Source organism: Blennius ocellaris, assembly GCF_963422515.1.
Source record: "Blennius ocellaris genome assembly, chromosome: 19".
Lineage (NCBI taxonomy): Eukaryota > Metazoa > Chordata > Actinopteri > Blenniiformes > Blenniidae > Blennius > Blennius ocellaris.
In genome coordinates this window covers 14,703,338-14,723,458 of record NC_137668.1, presented here as the reverse complement: position 1 = coordinate 14,723,458, position 20,121 = coordinate 14,703,338, and the positions used below count along the sequence as shown (strand labels likewise).

The following is a 20,121-nucleotide window of genomic DNA, read 5'->3' as shown; positions in this document are numbered from 1 at the left end:
GTGTGTGTGTGTGTGTGTGTGTGTGCGTGCGCGCGTGTGACTGTGTGTGAGTGAGTGGCCACTGCTCTCCTACCATCTCTATGCCAGTGAATGAGATGAGGCCTGACACGGTGCCCACTCTCTTTCCTCCGGGTGTCAGTCACGTCGAGCCCCGTGCAAGGCCCCTCAGCAGGAGGCCACACTGTGAAGAGAGCTGCTGAGTGTGCTCTTTACCGTGGGCTGAAGTGGCACATCGCACTCCCTGACCACCCACCCACCCATCACTGCAGTGGGGGGCAAAGGGCCATGAGGCCGTGGGATTGTTTTTATTGTGTTTGTGTGCACATGTGGTCGATCGTGTCCAGGTGAAGACACTTCATTCTGCATGTGGGCAGTCGCATTGAAATGAATCAATGAAATGAGCATTTTCAAAGGTTTGTAGATGTCGGGTGGGCGTTGGCTTGTGTTGGGATTGAAAGAAGAGCTTTGGTGTGAAACATATGGCTCATGAGCATTGAAATGAGATAACAAATGGCAGCAATGCCTGACAAGACGCAACCATGAAGGCGAGCGTTTGTGAAGTGACAGGCTTTAGCCAATATCAGTCTGTGGCAGAGGAGATTTCATATTCCACTTATAGTCAAATGTTTTTGATTGTAATTTGTTCCTGAAGGTTGTTGTAAAACGAAGTCCAACCCGAACAAACACATTTCACAATAAGAAATGGCATAAACTACATTTCTGTCCTTTTAAAATGAGCATTTTTCCCCCCAAAACACCCTTTCCCTGCAATATATGCAGACATCTCAATGAAAAATAAATTATATTTATTTTTTGTTTTTGTCATTAATTTAGCTTTATTAAGTTTTATAAATGTGTACATTTTCTAAATATTCTCATTATTTGCACTAAAGCAAATTTAAGAGGTCATTATTCACACATGGCCATGTCTTTTTTTCCCCAGTCACTCAGCTGTGTGTAAACTAAAATAACTTTCACACCCAAGTTATGAACATAGAAAGATTTACCAAAATCCACAACACAATTTACATACTGCATTTTTGGTTCAAGTTGATATATCGCTTCAGTAAAATACTTTGGGGTTCATGGAAATTCAATCTTGGTTCACAAGTCTGCTTTCATATAAAAAAAAAATATATTGTTTATAAAAATGTCATTTGAAGAAATGTATTTAAAACCAATCTGTAAATGAGACTCTAGTTCTCCAGCACAGAAGCACGCAGTCAGCACATGTTTAACCATTTATTTGTTCTCCTCGATACAGTCTGATGCCTTTTCAGGCCGCTCTGCTCTTTTTCATACCCTCGAGAGTGATCCCAGCCCGCTACTGTGTGAGAGAGGAGAGAGATAATTAATCCCTGATGAGACCCCAGTGTGTGGAGTTCCCTCTCTCTAGCGTCTTCTCTGAGCCGCTTCCACAAACTCCCCTGCAGCTTCGCTCAGACACACCCCCCGACCACACAATCCACGAACACAGCCAAGGAAAAAAAAAAAGAAAAGAAAGAAAAACAGGCTTTATCCCTCAGAACCCTTGCAAACAAATCTGCGCAGAGTGCCAGGTCACTAATATTAGACCTGCCTTGCTTTGGAGTGATTAGTCAGGATCCCAAGGGAGTTTGACATTTTTGATGGCTTACACTAAAGGCTGCTGCAGAAAGCCACAAAGAAAACCATAACAAATGTCTCATTAAGTGATGGTTGAAAGTCTGTCATGATCCACTTTATTGTGCACAAAGTGTGCTGAAGAAATCAAATCCCTTATGCTTTAAAATAGTAGTTTTTGTTGTGTTGTGTCCCCTTTGTTGCGCCTGTGAACGGTTTTCCAAACTCTTCTCGGCCACATAGCTTTTCTTTGCTGCCTATTGGTTTTTTTTTTGGTGTATTGAAAGTTTGAAGTCTGAATAAACAGGAGATCTTGACAAGTCAGTAGTTCATTTGACAAAGGGGAGCCTCAGAAACAAGTGGAAGAACCAACCACAGACACTTCGGCCTGGCACCTCCTGGCGGCGGTCCGCGGCCTGATCACACACTGCTGTCGGGGCACATCCCGTTTTTTTTCACCCTTTGTTCAGCATCTGTTGATCTTGTAACACAACACAAGAGTCAACAGCACATAAAAGCTGTTTGGCATTTTCAAAGAAGATTTGGTACATTTTTCAGTCGCACAGCCCACATGCAGGAGTTTTATTTCAAGAAGTATTGTTACAGCAAGCTTGTAATCCGTCCCTCCTTTCCCTGTATAGTTTAGATATTCAAGGAGGCGTCCAATGCTCACTGGTGGTAAACTTGCCCGTAACACACAGCTTGAGTCTGACGTGGTGGTTTAAAAAGATGAAGGAGGTGATGTAAGAGGACACCGAGTTCAGTCTGGCATTCTGGAGGCAGACTGGAGCGAAAGCTTTAACCCCCTGCAGTGTTTTCCCCCTGGGACTCCCTCCTGCCTGAATACAACCTGCCCTCCCTCGCACTATTGATGCGTCCAGGACTCTGTGCTGTGCTCTGACATTGGCCCCTGCTAATGGCTCGGTCTGTTCACCGGTCAGCAAACAAACAAGGCAGCCATGGTGGTTGTTGTTATGTTCTCTGCTCATAAATTCAGACGTGTGCAGAATAGTGACTCAATTAGATTTCCAAGATTGCACAAAATTCTTCAGAAGATTACAGTGCTGAGGTTTGCACTGGATATTAGTCGAAATTTGCATGCGCCTCCCCTGCAGGAGAATAATAATTTTTACGGATAAGCGTTGATTACATTACAGTGAATAAACAGGGGAACCTTTGAAATGGCAGCTCCACAGAGGTCACAGCACATCCAGTCTGTGGCTGAGCTGCACAGCGACGGAAGGCTTTATAGAGTAGTAAATCTGCACGGACCATCTAGTGAAAAGGTGTGGGAGAGAAAGGGCATTCTCACCAGTGAAAGTCAAAAGAGATTGAGGGGTTTCATCCTCAAATTCAGCTCTGTCTGGCTCAGATCCAGGAGTCGAAGCCCTGCCAAAAGAAAAACCATCAGCCCTGACATGGCTGAGACGAGTGACAATTCAACTTTTTTTTGGGGAGGGGGGCGGGGTCCGAAGCATTAACAGCGCTCTTGATGTGCACTTCAGAACTTCAGGGTCTAAAGTTTGAACGAAACCACCAACAATGCCACTTTAGTATTGAGTAAAGGTTTATTTCTCATTAGGATGCAAGACAATCTGTCATATTGTGTCTCGTCCATCCCAGTCTCAGGATTTGTGGTGAACTAGTTTCAGAGTTTGAAACTTTGAATTGTAATTAAAGCATTGCCATCATGTTTGCTTTTTTTTTTTTTTAATGCCTGGTTATCTTCTTAAAATGCACCATCCTTCCAAATTTGGGGAAATGTGACAACAGACACACACTACATATTTTATTCTGATGCAGCACCCCATTAGCGCCACGAGACAAAAGCTGGATTTGTATTTGAATGAACTGTTGCCTTTCAGAGTTTGACATTTAATTACAGAGGCTCCATCGGGCCAATTAGTATAATGTTTTGAATTGAAAACACAGTAAAACAAGACTAATGGTCCACAGGCATGAGATTTGTGGAACAGTGTTGAAGTAAGCTCAGTCCTTTGAGCTAATAAGTAAGAAAAAACATGATATTTATCATTTTGTATAGCTAAATAATGTGATTAAAATGCTGATTTTTACTAATTCACCTGAGGTACTACTGAGACTAATATTGGTTTTGTTGGTAAATGGTTCTCAGTTGTTGGATAAAATGAAAGTTAAGACTGAAAATGATGCTGTAAATGTCTGAAGGTTTTGTGCCAAACTGTCCAGGAAGTCAAGACGTCATTTCAATTGTCTATTACCGCCAATACGGTTCATGCTTTGCAAACTTGCGTCCACCAAATTTAATGATAAATGATGTGGCCTGAACCACAGTGATACACAGAGAAACCAGTTACAGAGTCTCACTGATACTATGGCTAAAAACATCACCACTTCAAACATAATCAGCTGAAATTCGTTATGAAGTAGTTTTGACCTTTCAATGTTAAAAGATTCCACCTGTTCCATTCAGCCTAATAGTGTCATTTTAATCACAACACCGTGCAAAGAGGATTTTATAGTCGTAATTTCCTTAAATCCTATAGTTTGCAATGCAGCACTGAGCCATAACAATGAATCTCCTTTTTTCTAAATTACATTGAGGGCATAAAAGCATTCTGCAGCAAAAGTGAGTACTGTTTTTATGATACTAAAATGCATCAACCTTGAGAGTAGCCTTGGTAAACTGGTCCACTGAGAACTCTACAACGCAGAAAGATCCCCCACACTGTTGTGTTTGGTACATGATGAAATGAGCTGTGTGTAAAGGCAGCGCGGGGCTTTGATTGAAGCTGGTTGAAATGACACCTCTTGTCGGCTTCGTCCACAAGTAAATCCCCCCACAGTGTGTTTGTCACAGGTCAGGCCACATATGAATAATGTATCGGGAGACATCTGACTGAGAGGCTGGTTAAAGGTGACGCGCCCTCTAATGACGGCAAACAAGCTCTCCCCCCTGACATTTCCAAGGAAAGAAGGGAGGCGGGGGGGGGGTAACGACAGCCACAGATCGGCGGAGTCAGATTAGTCTTTCAATCCAGAGTACTCACTCAATTTGTTTGCTACAGCATGATGAAACATGACAAGATGGCTTTGTCTGTGATGCATAGTGCAACATCGTGGCAGCTGCATAAAGAGTCATGAGGCATCTGTCTCACGAGAGACAATGGAGTTATTCAGTGATCTAAAGCCTTCTCTCATTTGTTTAGAGCATCTGTGTTTGAATTTTCTTGCAAAGGGATCCACTAAGTTGGTACAGTTTGTGTAACTATAGCATTTAATCAGCCATTGACTCCACGAGAAGGAGAACGTTTATTGTCATTGTGCACCGTAAGCTTGTAGCGGGAGCCTTTTTGTTATTATAAATCAAAAAGTGTTTAAAATATGTTTGTATTAAAGTGTTGAGAAACAGCAAATGAGCAAAAACTGGATGGGCAGGGGAGTTATTGAGCTCTTATATGAATGGCATCAATATTCTTTGTGCTCAAAAATGGCCCGCTGCACAGTTTTATTATTAAGGCAACAAATCTAACATCCATACAGCGGACGTGCTTGTACAGACAGCAGTGAAATCATTTGGGAACTCATTTCGGGTCCTCTTTCATAAGCACATATGGCAAACATCATTATTTCATATTTGAAATCACGAGGTTCAAATCCCTGGGAGCAGATTTCCGTCCTCATTAATGATGAGCCAGACATGGCAATCCTGAACAGGTAGAAAAATCTGAATCAAAGCACTTTTGCAGTTGTTTGCTAAAACTATCACAAGCAGAGAAATACCATAGGTAGGCTAAAAACTCAAAAGTGAGGGAATACAGTAAATAATGAAAACTAAGAAATTTCAGCAAGAGAAGCAAATTGATACAAAAAACTGTTCATTAATAATAAATACAACATGAATAATAATCATATAGTTTAACTGGAAGTGACGTTAAAAATGTAGGATTTGAGTTGGCTTGAGAAAATCAAGCCTTTTTGCACTGTTGGTTTCTTCTATGTATGTTTTGAATGTGTTGATACAAATCCTGAAGAATTTAATCTTTTGACTGCTTTGTCCTATTTGAATCCCAGAAGACGAACAGATCGTTATCGCTAAAGGAGCATAACTTCCAGTCTGCAACTTATACTTGATCTGATTAAGGCTGCTGCGTTTTGCCCTTGGGCAATGTCTGTAGCCTTGCACCGGGAGAGAGATAACCCGATCTCCACTCCTCCAGCTCAGAGTCCAATTTAGCAGCTCAAAACTATGAATAAATCTAACACTTCATAATTGAATTCTTCAAACAGAACAGATTTTCAAGGTTAGGCCCCAAATGCAAATCCATTTTCCTGCCCTGACAATGAAAAATCATGCAGCGAAAGACAAAGTACTCATATTTCTTTAAATTTAAGGCACAATTAAGAAATGTAGTGAGACTCGTGTCATGTAGCAGTCTGCCGCTCACTACATAAACACTCAAGCTTGTATTGTGTGAAAACAATTTGAATTATTTACATAATCTTTTTACTCGTTTGCTTTGTTAAGTGGAGGGTTATGTTTATACAACTTTACATATTTAGAAAACACAAGAAATGGGGATATAATTGTGCTTCATATCATCTCTACTAACATTTTAGCCAATACAAAGCTTTTATCAGCACTATTCTACCCTCAGAAGATGCCCGGAATTGTAATTTCCTCTAATTGTTTGTAGGGTTAGTTAGTATTTATTCAGCATGGTTTTCCTAATTATTTCTCCGGACGTGTTTTTTCGTGTGCATAATTCGTCATTCCCCAGGGACAGTGTGGTGGGTGGGTGTGCAGAGAGAGATGGCTAATAGGGGAGAAGTGGCATTGAATACCAATGCACAGACCAGTCGGTGTTTGAAGCCAGACCAGACGGTGTGTTTGTGTTTGTTGCATGCAGGCGCACCGACGTGCGTGTTTGTGTGTGCATTTGTGTTCTTTGTGCATGATTGCACATCACATATGCGTGTCGGTGTGCTCTGTTTGCTCCTCTGTCCTCGCTCACATCCCGTCTGGATCGAAACCCTGCCCTTCCTGTGCTAAAATAAGCCCACCTTGGAAAGTTGAAGACCTTGCACAGAGCGCTGCGTGTTACACCTTTTGATTTTTTTACACCGACTTGTGTCCTGCAGCTTGCGTGGAGACCATGGCTTTGTGCACAGCACTTAGAGTCGTGATGAACATGTAAATGATGCAACTTTGTTTTTGTTTGTTTTAGCATTATTGAGACTCTTACTTTAAAAAGACAATCTGCAGATTAAAGCTAATTGACATGTCAAACGATAACGTATCAAGTCTGTATTTGGGAAATTCTGATCTATTTTGATGTTATATTAAGTGGAACTAACGCAACAATACCATTGGCCAATGAGGACAACATTTCAAGATTGTCGTCACTGTCCTTCCCTTGATTGGCTTTTATGCAAATACGCACTGCTCCCACAAGAAAACGCGCAAAGGACACAAAAAGCACACCATCAAATCCAAATGACCTGTAGCTGCTTTTCTGATCCTTCTTCAGAAACAGCCTCACCTTGAGTTTGAAACGATCCCATTAAATAATCGATTCTGAGTTGTGTGGGTGAGGAGCTGCGTATTGATCCCCCCCACCTCCTCCTGAAAAGAGAAAAAGACTGTCCAAAGGAGGTTTTATAAAAAGACGAGTCCCCATTGAAGCACCCTAAATTAGACAGACCCATCAGGCATTCGTGTCACTGAGCACCGCGCAAGCCTGATTATCTTTAATTCAATTCAATCAGCAAAACTTAGCATATTTAGTTGGAGAAGCCCTGTGCACTTAAAAGACTTCTCAACCTTGTTGGCACAAGTCAACGCTACTACGACGACTCCGGCTGGTTAAGATCATGCAGGATGATGAAATTCTCCAGCTCTGTTTCAAGGTCAAAAATATGAGTACAGACTAGTGCGTAAAAGATTACACGAGTAAACTCGGCATTAATCATTGGCACGGAGGGAGAGTCATCGGTGTCGTCTCGCATTTCTCTTAAAGAAAACCCAGAGTGCTTTTATACTTTTTCGCATTGTTGTGATGGGAGCAGCTTCAATACAGAGGAAATGTGTGAAAGTGACGGCTGCAATGGAGCTCAGGGCTGTGAGTGACTGCGACTGTGTGACAGCTCACCTGTGTGAAGTGACGACGAGTACACAATGTGGCTGATCCTGCTCTCCGCGTGGGGGATAGTTTATGAGGAAAAACTGGGCAATTCAGTGTCCCTTAACTGCCCTATGCACATAAATCTCCTGCTGCAGGTTGTTTAATAAACTGAGAGGAACCTGAAAGAAACAAACACAACGGCAGCTTCAGATTAATCTGTTTTTAATCATCAGGATATAAGTGATTTGTTTAAATGGTATCGACAATGAACACAGAAATACTTGCACAGCGACTTCCACTGCACTCTAAGCCACTTTGCCGAGTGTAATCTGAAACCCCTCATTGTTTAAAACTGTGATGGGCTGGAACCTAATAATCTTTCACTTTGAAATTAATTGCAATGTGACGAGCTTGACCTAAACCCACTTCTTTTTCTCTCCCTCTGTCCATCACGGTGTCGTCCAGCTCATAGTGGAGAAGACCACAGACTTCCCCTCTGCTGAGTTCTGTCTGGTGGAGGATGTGGCCCTGCACTTCACCTGTTTGATGGACAGGCTGAACGAGCAGCGCCTCTTCCAGCCCGACCTGTGCGACGTCGACATCGTCCTGGTACGTCAGCACAGCACCTTTCCGGCCCACAAGGGCGTGCTGGCCGCCTACAGCCCCTTCTTCCACTCCCTCTTTGCCCAAAGCAAGCAGCTGCGGCAGGTGGACCTGTCGCTGGACGCTCTGACCTCCCAGGGCCTGCAGCAGATCCTCAACTTCATTTACACCTCCAAACTGCTGGTGAGCAGCCGCACGGTCCGCGACGTGCTCAACGCCGCCACCCTGCTCCAGATGAGCGACATCGCAGCCTCTTGCCGCGACCTTATCAGCAGTCACTCGCTGAGAGCCACCTGCACAGACATGGCCATTCAGGAGGGGCTCTGCAGCAGTGACCTGGCTGCTGGGTCGATGCCCCCCAGCCAGCTGTACCGGGAGATCAAACAGGAGTCGGAGCTCGGTACCGTCTACACGAGAGAAGGCAGCAGCCCGTTCTCTGTCAGGGTGGAGGAGGCCGCTCAGACGAAGCAGTACTACCAGAAGGAGGAGGGCTCGGGAGGCGGCGCCGGCACAGGTGTGTCGACTCTGTGCAAGGTGGAGGGCAATGGAGAGGAGTCGAAAACGGCAGACGGCCACGCCTCTTTCAACAGAGACCAGATCATCGTGGAAGTCAACCTCAACAACCAAACGCTCAACGTGTCAAAGGGATCGGAAGGCAAATCGGCCGTCGCCACAGAGAGCGCCGCCATGTTCGGGCGTCGCCGTGACAATGCTCAAGACTCGGAGGGCGACGAAGAGAACGAGGTGGAGAACGACGATGCAGTTGGAGAAGAGGACGATGAAGACCTGAAGAGGGGGGAGATGATGGATCAAAGCAGTGAAGATGAGGAGGAGGAGGAGGAGGATGAAGAGGAGGAGGAGAACACCCTAAACATTCCGGGCTTGGAGCCGCCAGATTTGATGGCTCGACCTCGCCGGGGCTCTCGAGCCTTGACCGTGGCGGCCGCCACGGCCTCCTTGCGGCAGACACTGACAGAGGCGACGCTGGCCAACCAGCGGCAGGGCGGGAAGAGGACGCTGGACGTAGAGGGCTTGGGCCAGAAGGTGAGGCTCGAGGAGAAGCAGCATTTCCCTTGTAAGAAATGCCCTCGCATCTTCAACAACCGCTGGTACCTGGAGAAACACATGAACGTCACCCACAACCGCATGCAGATCTGCAACAACTGCGGGAAACGCTTCCTGCTGGAGAGCGAGTTGCTGCTGCACCAACAGACCGACTGTGAGAAAAGCATCCAGGTACAACCGCCGCTTTCCTACATCGGCTGTGCAGAAGTTGGCATGCGTTCGGTCACGGTGTGTGAATATGTGAAATACGTCAGGTGTAAATGCGTATTTAGCTCTACGTTGGTATATTTACAGTGACAGTCATTTAAACCAGCCAGAGTCAGTAACTCAGTCGTCTGGCAGTCAGTAATAATCAGTTCTGATGTGTCCCACTACCTCCTCTATTACCCCCTCTGCTCTCTGCAGCTGGACTCCTGCTGTGCGTTTGAAGATCATTTGCTGCTTTAATCTAGTGACTCTAATTGCCTTTTTGCTAGAATGCACGCTCAAGAGTTTTTATAACTGCACACACCTGGATTGAATTCATAAAGACTTGTTTCGGACTGTCTGTACCAAATTATTATGGTAAAGGTGATGCTGTACATTAATCTGTCCTGTTTTACTCTAGTGTGTGACATGTGGCAAGGCCTTCAAGAAGCTGTGGTCGTTACACGAGCACAACAAGATCGTCCACGGCTACGCCGAGAAGAAGTTCTCATGCGAGATCTGTGAGAAGAAGTTTTACACCATGGCTCATGTCAGGAAGCACATGGTCGGTGAGTAGTGGCAGAATCAACTGTCCTGATTGGCCACTTTGCTCCCCTGCGTTACTTTAAGCTTCCTCCTCGATTGTTGTGCAGCCTTTGTTTTGGGTGGAGCTTTCCTTTCCCACTTTTTGGAGACAGATTACGATCTTATTTCTTATGCGGGCTTCACCTCACTTCACCATGCATTCATTGTTTCTGCTTTTCATGAAAATAAATGTGTCCCGTTTTTTCCTTCCTACTATAGCACAGACCTGATGGTTCAATGTAAAAACTTAAGAGGAAATTACTTATTCAGTAGATGAGACAGATCAATTGCCCTTAGTGTTGTAATTAGCCAGTGAAGAAGCACCCTGGTGTTGTTCCTCAAGGACTATTTTAGTCAAGCAGTGTGCTTGTTTGTCATCCTGCTGCTATTTGATCAAGAGTGGCTCAATACTGAAACGCTCTAACTAACCTTGTACTCTGTGTGTGTGCGTGTGCGTGTGTGTGTGTGCGTGTGCGTGCGTGTGTCTAGCCCATACGAAGGACATGCCGTTCACCTGTGAGACTTGTGGGAAGTCGTTCAAGCGCAGCATGTCTCTGAAGGTTCACTCTCTTCAGCACTCGGGAGAAAAACCCTTCAAGTGTGAGGTTTGAGCTCCTTTTATGCACCGATGCGTCCCACTTCGCTCACATGAGGCGTTTCACCCTGAAACTTCAGACGTATTCAAAAACAACATTTCAAGCTATCTATGTTTGTAAATGTTGACATTCGGTGGATGGTTGTTGGGTTTTTTGGGGGTTTTTTCTTGGCCTCCTCTGGTGAAATATTGTTAAGGTCAATAGGTCCAGATGTGTTTATCCAAACAGACTGACGAAAAATGATCCTGAACTAATCATCTGGCTATCTTTATACTCAGAGAACCCTATTAGGGCACTTAAACTGTGGATATTGATTGGTCTATTAGTGTTTCTCTCTTCATTCTCCCTCCACGCCACCCTTGAAATAAATCGCCTCTCTCCTCCTTTTTGACTGTGGCTTCAGTTTTTGCCACATCTGTGTTATTTGAGAATATTTGATGAATTGACATTAATTTTTCAGTCTTTAATCAGGCTTGGCATCTACTTTAACAGTTGGCATGAAAGTTTGTTTTCCAAAATGTCAGGCTGATGTTTTCTTGTTTTTTTGTGTGTATTTTAGTCATTTAAAGTTTAAAACCGCAGCCTGACCTTCATAAATTCAAATTACTTCCATAATTAAGTTAAATAATGTACAGCATGTAATAGTTTGCTGTTGAACTCCATAGAGCGGTTGTGAATAAAGGGCAGGTGTGACCTTCAAGTACATAGAATTTCATTATTACATCTTGTATTCTCAAGACATCTGTTTATAAACTACACATAAAAAGTAACAAAATTTGCAATTTACAATGTGCCTCAGCATTAAATGTCATACCATTAGAAAGACAATTTTTTTTCTCTCTCTTGTAAATAATTCTGCATAAATGAGGAATGTGCCAAGAAGCGATGTTGAAACAAAGAAATGATCAACTGAACCCAAATGTTCTCACTTTTTGCGTACATTTAGTCAAACTTTAATTCCCTTTATGAATCAGTTTCCCGTTTCCTTTAATATGAGACCAATTTGGTGCGCGTATGCTCTGAGTTTTGTGAAGACTTTGGGTAAAAGTGTTCCCTGTTTACTGTTTCAGAACTGCAGTGAACGTTTCCAGTACAAATACCAGCTGCGCTCCCACATGAGCATCCACATCGGACACAAGCAGTTCATGTGCCAGTGGTGCGGCAAGGACTTCAACATGAAGCAGTACTTCGATGAACACATGAAAACACACACTGGTGAGGCTCTTTCTGCGGCAGCGTTACTGAATTATACAGTTTGCGTTGAGGCTTAATCAGCAACCGACGACATTTTCTGTACAAGTGTCATCCCGTCCATTACAACCACTTGTGACTTTATTATTTTATTCAACACCATTCCTAGGAAAATATCTGGCTTCTTAAATCTTTACTAATCGCTTATTTTATCTGTCGGCGATTTGTCGCCCAGAAGGTATGATAAAATCAGACTTTCTACCAAAACGCACTGCCTCTCTGTAGCTGGAGGAAAACCTGATGGCAGGTATTCAGGGTGAAATAAAAAAAAACCTCCATAAATTCAATGGGCTGCTGAAATATAGTAAAACACTCGGCAGAGAGGAGCAGAGCTGCACACCAGTTTGGTGATTACTGTGCATGCCTGTTTCATATGTTGTCATTATATTTATGACAATAACATAAATAATGAAAGTCTGATTGGCAGTTTGTGGAAATGAGGGAGCACTTATGATTTTAAGTTTTAATTTGCAATGAAGTTAAACGACATACCATAGCATCAACAGAAAATGACATAAATGAACCTTTAATTTGACTGTTTTCCTATTGTTGTTCAATTTTAGTCTTGCTGTCTATGGATACTGTTGTAAACGGATTAAATTAAAGGTTGTCGCCTGGGTTTTTCTTATCTGATCTTAAGTTGGATAACGCGTTGTAGAATACAGTAGTTTTATTATTATAAAGCCAGATTACATGAGTGTGAGCACACAGAGAACGCGACAACTCCACATCACAATGCAGCCATTTTTTTTCTTTTTCTCAATAACTCTCTTCTCTGTCTTTCCCATGATTCACATGAACTTTTGCCAAAGTCGTGCGACAAGAGGTCCGGGCATTGTGGCACAACTGTTCACTGCCAGCACAAATGATAAGAGATGTTTGTTCCCCTGCGTTTGACGCGTTCCCTCCTGACAACACTGTTTCTCAGCTCCTCTGCGCTCCCCTTCCTGCAGGAGAGAAGCCGTACATCTGCGAGATCTGTGGGAAGAGCTTCACCAGCCGGCCCAACATGAAGCGCCACCGCCGCACCCACACCGGAGAAAAGCCGTACCCCTGCGAGGTGTGCGGCCAGCGCTTCCGCTTCTCCAACATGCTGAAGGCCCACAGGGAGAAGTGCTTCCGCGTCAGCAACCCCATGGTGCCCGACGGCAGCGACCCCCTGGGCCTGGACCGGCCCCTGGTCTCGCCGGCTATGGACTCGTCCATGCAGGTCCACCTGGGGACGGTGCTCCCCGCCACGTCTGTGACCACACCCACTGCTGCCTCGAGCCCCCACCCTGTCCACGGCACCCAGCTGTCTCTCCCCCTGCTGCACTCCATGGGGGGGCTGCCTCCCACCCCACATTTACCCCCGCCGCCCCCCCTGTTCTCTGCTGGTAGGATGAACTCCAACAACTAACAGATCTGTGTAGCATTGAAAGCACTTTGTTACTCTTGTTTTACTTTCTTTCTTTTTTTTTGTTTCCTTTGAGCTTTTGAGAGGACTCCTGCAGTGGGAAAGTGATGCACCTCAGTGGCATTTACAACAGGAGAAACTGTGTAAAGGCCACACGCAGGCCTCATAAAGGAAAAAAAAACAAACACACACGCACCTACAATAAAAGAAATAGGTAATTTTTTTACTCTGTTGAATACAATAGATGACCTCAGAGTCCAGTAGGACGCGCTGTCATCACTCTTCTACTCATGGGATTTCACAGCTGGTTTCATTTGAGGGTTTCGCCACACGTCTCTACAGAGCCCTACAATTCATTGATTGTAGCATCTTTTACAAAACGGGAGGAATCCTCACTCGTCTTCAGTTGAGTGGGGACCACAGTATGTTGAAAAAAAAAAAAAAACGTTTTTTTTTTTTTTCTTTCCCTTCTCCGCCAAGATGTAGCGAGTGGTTCTGGTGTGACCCAGCAATAACCAAATGCTGATTTGTCTGTGAGCATATACATGTACATGGCGTTGCCAATAACCAAATCCTGTTAGCTCACCTGCTATAGTTGGGTAATGTTATAGAGCATTTATAATCGATCCTGCACCTTACATTTAACTACAGTGGTATTGAAAATGTATTCCTAACTGTCTTCATTTTTCTAATTGTGATAATGTGTAATTCGTGGCACGTTATGTCAGCGTCTAACTGCAGAGGAGGAGCCTTGACGCGTGGAGTCGGCCGTGCGACGGAGTGTGTGGTTGTCCGTGGTGCGTGGTGTGAGACGCAGGAGACCAGAACTTGGCGTCCTCAGATCTACGTTCAGCTCGTTTGATGTTTCTGAGCTTCCCCAAGTCAGGAGACCAAGTGACTGGTCGCCAAGAGAGAGTCACCAAGTGACTCTCAGTTTTGCTTACATTAAGCAAGTGCGCTCCTCTCCTGCGGATCCGGCTTTGAGAAGAGACGGCACTTTTTTTTTTCTTTCTCTGACTTGTTAGTGAAAACTAATGTACTCGGGCCTGCAGTATAAGAGTAGGCCACAAATCTAAAGTCATTGATGTCATTTGCAGCTTGTTTCCCCAACTGAAGCCAATTTGTGTCATTTCGTTGCAGATTATCGTGAGTGAGACGAGACAAATGTTCCCAAAAACCTACTTAATCAGATAAACAATCCATCCTGGTAAGATGTAACAAAATATTGTGAAATGGTGTACTTTATCTTCCTCGGACCCAATTCATTGACTTCCCTTGAGCTACTGCACTTATTGCTTATTATTGTATTTTAAAGAAGATGTAAAGGGTTTGTATGTGTGTGTGCGTGCTGGAATGGGTGATCCCAGAATCTTAATAAGATCACAAAATAATGAAGAAATTGAATAATATTTTACCCCTCGGGGTCCCAGGAGTGTATCTTAACATTGAACTCTGCTAACAAGCACCGATGGTGATTACTTTTCTCACAACAGGCTTCTGACAGTTACATCACTTTTGAAATGGTGATTTCTAAATCAAAAGTGGCCTGTACCGGCTCATTTAAATAAGAGCTGCGTTGAGTAATGCACTGTTGACGTCTCGTAATAAAAGCCCTGTTAGTAAATATGTTTGAAGGACGTAGTTTGACTCTCATGCAAATTTTCTTCTCATTCAACGTATGAAATCGATACAGCTCTTAGAGTGATGTCAGTCTCCTCAAACCCGTGGCGAATAGGAATCCTTTGCTGATCCTCCAATCGATTTAAAAACCAGTCTCCGTGCACTATCCATGCGCTCCCGCTCACTTTATCTATAGATAGCCTACTTAGTCGCATAGCATTAACCTGTAAATACTGTAAGGACGTGTTTCTTCCTCGTGATTGATTCCTCATGTTTACATTTGGAGAGTTGGTTGAATGTGCCCCCACATGTGTCTTGGCTGGTACTGCGGAAAGTTGGAATTTGTGGTTATGCTTTTGTAAATGTGATGAGCTGTTAATTGTTTTATTTAAGAAACATATTTAAGCACCTTCGTGTAATCATATGTCTGAGCTCACCCCCGATCGACGTGTTCCCTAAACTGCCACGGTAAAACGGTTGAAGCCAACTTAGAAGGTATTTAATAACGGTACATTTACTTTTATTTGTTGCTTTCTTCGTCATGTGTCAAACACATGTTGCTGTCTTTTTTCTTCTTTTTTTTTTGTCTTGCTGCTTTTGTACAGGGTCCAGTTTCAGGCTGCCCTTTAAATGAAAAGTCTGGAGTTGTGGAAATGTACTTTAATTGAATCATATTTGGATTGTGATTGAATCCCGTTTAGCCTTATTGAGCAGGCTCGGAAATGAGCTCCAGCTTGAAACATTTGGAGCGAGCTGGGATGGTGATTGCCAACCTTTCAAAGTCAAAGTGAACTTCATCATCATCATTAATCAAGACCATACAAAGGGTGTTTGGGCATAACTGCATTGCTGCCAATAGATACAGGACTACAATATACAGAATATACTGCTTATTTACCGGAATGTCAACAAGTGCAAAAAGTATTGCACAATATAAAATAATGCTTTCTGAGATACGATCTGGTCTTTTCTAAGTAATTGTTGAGGACTGTTGCTCTCTTGTGGTAAACTGGTACACTGCACACTGTGAGCAGGTGGCTTTTCATGCTATTGGAGTAGAGAAAGAGAAAATGCCCTGATTATGCAGCCTACTTAATCAGTTAATCACTGTGTGGTTTTTTTTCTCTTTACAAAGGAATTGTGGGAAGTGAGAAAAATAGTTCTCTCAAAATTATGTAACAAGTTATCAAAGATGCTTCATTTCTAATTCAGTATTGATTAATTTTTCTTAACTACCGAATTGTAGCAAATGAAAACGTATGCCGCATTTTCTGTGAAGCCAACATAGCATAACTTTATCTGTTGCTCTCAATGCAGTGGCTGTGACATCATGTTTTGGTGCTTTGTTGTGGAACAACAATCCATTTCCCACCACATTGTACCACGTGTGAAACCGTGTCACAGCTATTTACTGCAAGTATCTGGACTATTTTTCTTTTCATTTTGATTAATTATAAACAAATGTGGAATTTTGTTGAATTTGCACTAATTACTGAGGTTGCTTGGCTGTGACTTTTCTGTTAACGGTTGTGCACTGAAAAGAGAAAAAGAAATGTACTTTACCATTCTCAATGTAACTCGCTGGCTCAGAATAGTTTTGGGGAAACGCTAAAAATTGTGCCCAGTATTTCCATTTCCCTGTTAAAGAAGCACCAACCCAAAAGACTGGCTAAGATACTGTGGATAAAGTTTATTTGCCTTATATGTAGAGGGATTTGAATGTTTTTATGTTAAGGGATGTGTTTGAAGGTGATGGTGAAGAGGGAGGAATAGTAGTTTATACTACTGATTTATGCACTTTGAATTTGTTTTGCCACACCGGCTCGTATAAAAGGGCCATGTTTTCAGATGCAAGGCAAAACGCAAAAGAAATGTCAGTTTTAACATTCACAGAAAAAAAAAAAGTCTCGTCTGAAAGGAACCGTGTTGCTTTCAGAGGGTCAGCACAGATTATCATCAGGATTGCCTCCGGTATAATTGTCATTCGGTTCAAAAAGTCAAAACTGTGGCTTTTAAGCTGCACAGAGACTGACCTGTGTTTCGTTTCCCCTAATAGCGTTACCCACTGTGGTGTGGCATCCTGCCCGTTTTCTTCAGCTGCGAGGACGTTAAAAACTCTGTGATTCACACTGTCCCAAACTTTAACATGTCTGACTCCTCCCTGAAGGTGCACTTCAGTTGCTTTTCTGATCGTGTTATTGTCCTGTTCAGTCGAGTGAAATTAGCTGCATGAGTTATTAGATCGCCCCACATGTAGAGGCCTAATACGTGACGTATGTATAGGAAGGCGTCGGTTGCCAAATTGCGCCATGAGAAAGATAATAAATTATATGAGCACTTTATTTCAGCTGGTTGGGTGTGTGGAAGCTGTAACAGTAGCAGTTATTCATATCACATCTACTAATGGATTTTCAGTTTGTTTTGTTTTTTTTTAAATATGTTCTTGGCAAAACATCATGGGAAATTACCAAAATGCATTTTTCTTTTCCTGATAAAAACGTGTCCTTGGCAGGTGTTCAGTCCTGTGAAACAGCGCTTTGACTAAAGGGAGAGTCAGTTAAGACCCGTCAAATGTAATTCCTACTTCATGTACCTGCTTGGACTCGGATCAAGAGATCTGCTTAGGAAAAGGGCTTCCCAGCCAGAGCAGCGTCGAGATAAATCAAAAGAGAATGAGTTGTACGCTTCATATTGGAAACGATTCAAGACAAGCAGGTGATCATTAAGTCTCTTTTAAGGCTCAAATGTGTTTAATGTGTTTGTAAAGAGTAGAGCCATACTAAAATTTAATTAAAATATAAAATAATTGCTTTGAGCCACTTATACAACTGCTGTTACATCCCTTAAACCGTGTATTATACTCAGTTGCACATAAAAGCACTGTTATTAAAATATACTCAATGTAGAAGGTACAAAGTAACCTCACCAAAAGCTACTCAAAATTACTTTTGAACTGCATTTAATTAATTATGAGCAGACATTTGAATTGAGGTTCTATTACGAAAGCACATTTTTCAGACAACTAAACTTTATAAGAATTGCACGATGGTCATTTGTTTTGTAAACTGATGTAGATATAAAGCAGGCGGCTTTTTGGCTTCCAAAATGCAGATCATACTGTTTGAACATTTATTGAAATTTTAAACCACTTAATGGTAGCTTTTAATTTTAAGTATAAATTAAATGGTGTGAATACTACATCAGTATGTGTAAAATTACATACCTAAAATTTGAAAGAAAAAAAAAAAAAAGAACCATAAATACTTCTTATAATTGCAATAATGTGACTATTTGTAATCTATTACTATTCCCCTGCTTCCAGCCAACTGTATGCACTTTATTACAATATTATAGTGCAGGACACCGTAACCAGATGTGTTTTTGAAAGTCTAACTCCACCCTGGAGAGCAGACTGCGTGTTGAATATTGTTCTTGGATTATTTGAATGAACTAGTCTTCCATGAATCCAGCTGCAAAGAGAGAACCCACCTGTGACGCCAACAAAGCTTAATCAATGTTCATGGAAACTGAGACAGATGTTTATTTTCCCTGATGCCGCCTAAATCCCCCCCCCCCACACACACACACACAGTTATATGGCAGTAAAGCTCAGTCTACTGACCGAGAAGGGACACTTTGCACAGGAGTCTTGTATTGTCGGCTGGTAGACTCGACACTTTTAATTAGCCAAATTGTCTTTCACTGAGGCTAGCGGCCAAAGGCTCCTATTAGATTAGGCAAAGGTGGACCTGCCCTTGTCCTTAAACCAGGGTTTGTCAGTGATTAAGTGGGGCGCCTGGACGCCACGGTGACTATGCAGCCCGCGGCGCACCACCAGGCAAATGTTTGCCCCAGAACGAAGCTTTGAGAGCGGCACTTTGCCTCCAGGAGCGGCCGGCGCTCGCGGGATTGCCAAGTTGAGTCTCAATGAGGATGTTTTGGGTTTAGCTGCTAAAGCTGAAGAGTGTATCCAAAATAATCTGATTCTGTGGCCTTCATCTTTTGGAAAAGTGTTGGGAGTATGGCTGTCTTAGTTTAGAAAACGGTGACTAAAATTCCTTGAGGATGTTGAAGTGAAAGTATTCTGTGTGAATTTTTTTTAAAGAAATCTGTTGCTGGTTATATTTCTGTTGTTTTTTTGTTTTGTTTTTTTAACTGTAGTTTAGGGAACCTATGGAGCCCAAAAATTGACAAAATATGCAATATGCCAGATTAATTAATTCATTATTTCAAAGTAAGCCTAGTTTTTGTAACTTTGGAAATCTCATGATTGGTGATATTGGAATTATTATTTAAATGTTTGCACTCTTAGTTGATTGAAGACATCCCTCTGCACATTAAAACAAAAAAAAAAGTTGAACATATTTCTGAAACTTTGTGCAAGTAATCAACATACAAATCAGTACTGGGGAAAAAAAAACATTGTTATAAAATATGAATCTTTTTACATTCCCTTTCAATCCACTTGGTGAAAAAATAACACAAATGTGTGAGTTGATTGTAAAATTCTTCTGTTTTTAAAGTTTAAACTGAATATTCTACTTTGTTTTGCCAGTTTACAGGCTCCATAGAAACTAACGTAGGATGGAAAACATGTGCTGTTAACAAATTTGTATATGGATGTTTATTTAACTGTTTCAATACATTAGTTTAATGGTGACTTTCCCCTTATTTGGGCAGACATATATTAACAATTGGCACCAATGCCATAGTCAATTCAAAGATGTATTATCCAGATCCCCTCTTAAGTGCATTTCCCATATACTTACTCATACTGCAGCTGTGTTAAAGAAGTCATACTGTGTACTGTCATTTGCTGATTCTCTACTTTATTATGTAAACACTATGTCTTAGTTAACTCTGGTGTACAAAGCCCATGTGTAGGCAGTAGGTGTCAAGTTCAGCTATATTAAAATACTAAAAACAGTACAAGGACAGTAGTGTCTAGAGGTGCTAATAACATTAGACTGTATTTTATGTCTTTTATTGTATTATTGACTAGTGTTTACTGTCTGTAACACAGCAGAGCATAATGAAATCATTTCAATAATAAACAGTATAGATATATTATTGCAAGAATGTGTGCTGTGATTTTTTTTATTTCCTGCAGGGA

General features: G+C 42.3%; 1 protein-coding gene across 1 annotated transcript in view; it reads left to right on the top strand.

Annotated features, from left to right (window-relative positions):
* zbtb47b (zinc finger and BTB domain containing 47b) overlaps positions 1–20,121 on the top strand; it is a 29,725-nt gene extending 9,604 nt beyond the window's left edge. The window contains exons 2-6 of the mRNA XM_080514996.1: positions 8,172–9,545; positions 9,982–10,129; positions 10,635–10,750; positions 11,812–11,956; positions 12,946–20,121. Of these exons, the coding sequence (XP_080371122.1) occupies positions 8,172–9,545; positions 9,982–10,129; positions 10,635–10,750; positions 11,812–11,956; positions 12,946–13,391 (2,229 nt within the window). The 3' untranslated portion in view covers positions 13,392–20,121. The remainder of the gene's footprint in view (positions 1–8,171; positions 9,546–9,981; positions 10,130–10,634; positions 10,751–11,811; positions 11,957–12,945) is intronic.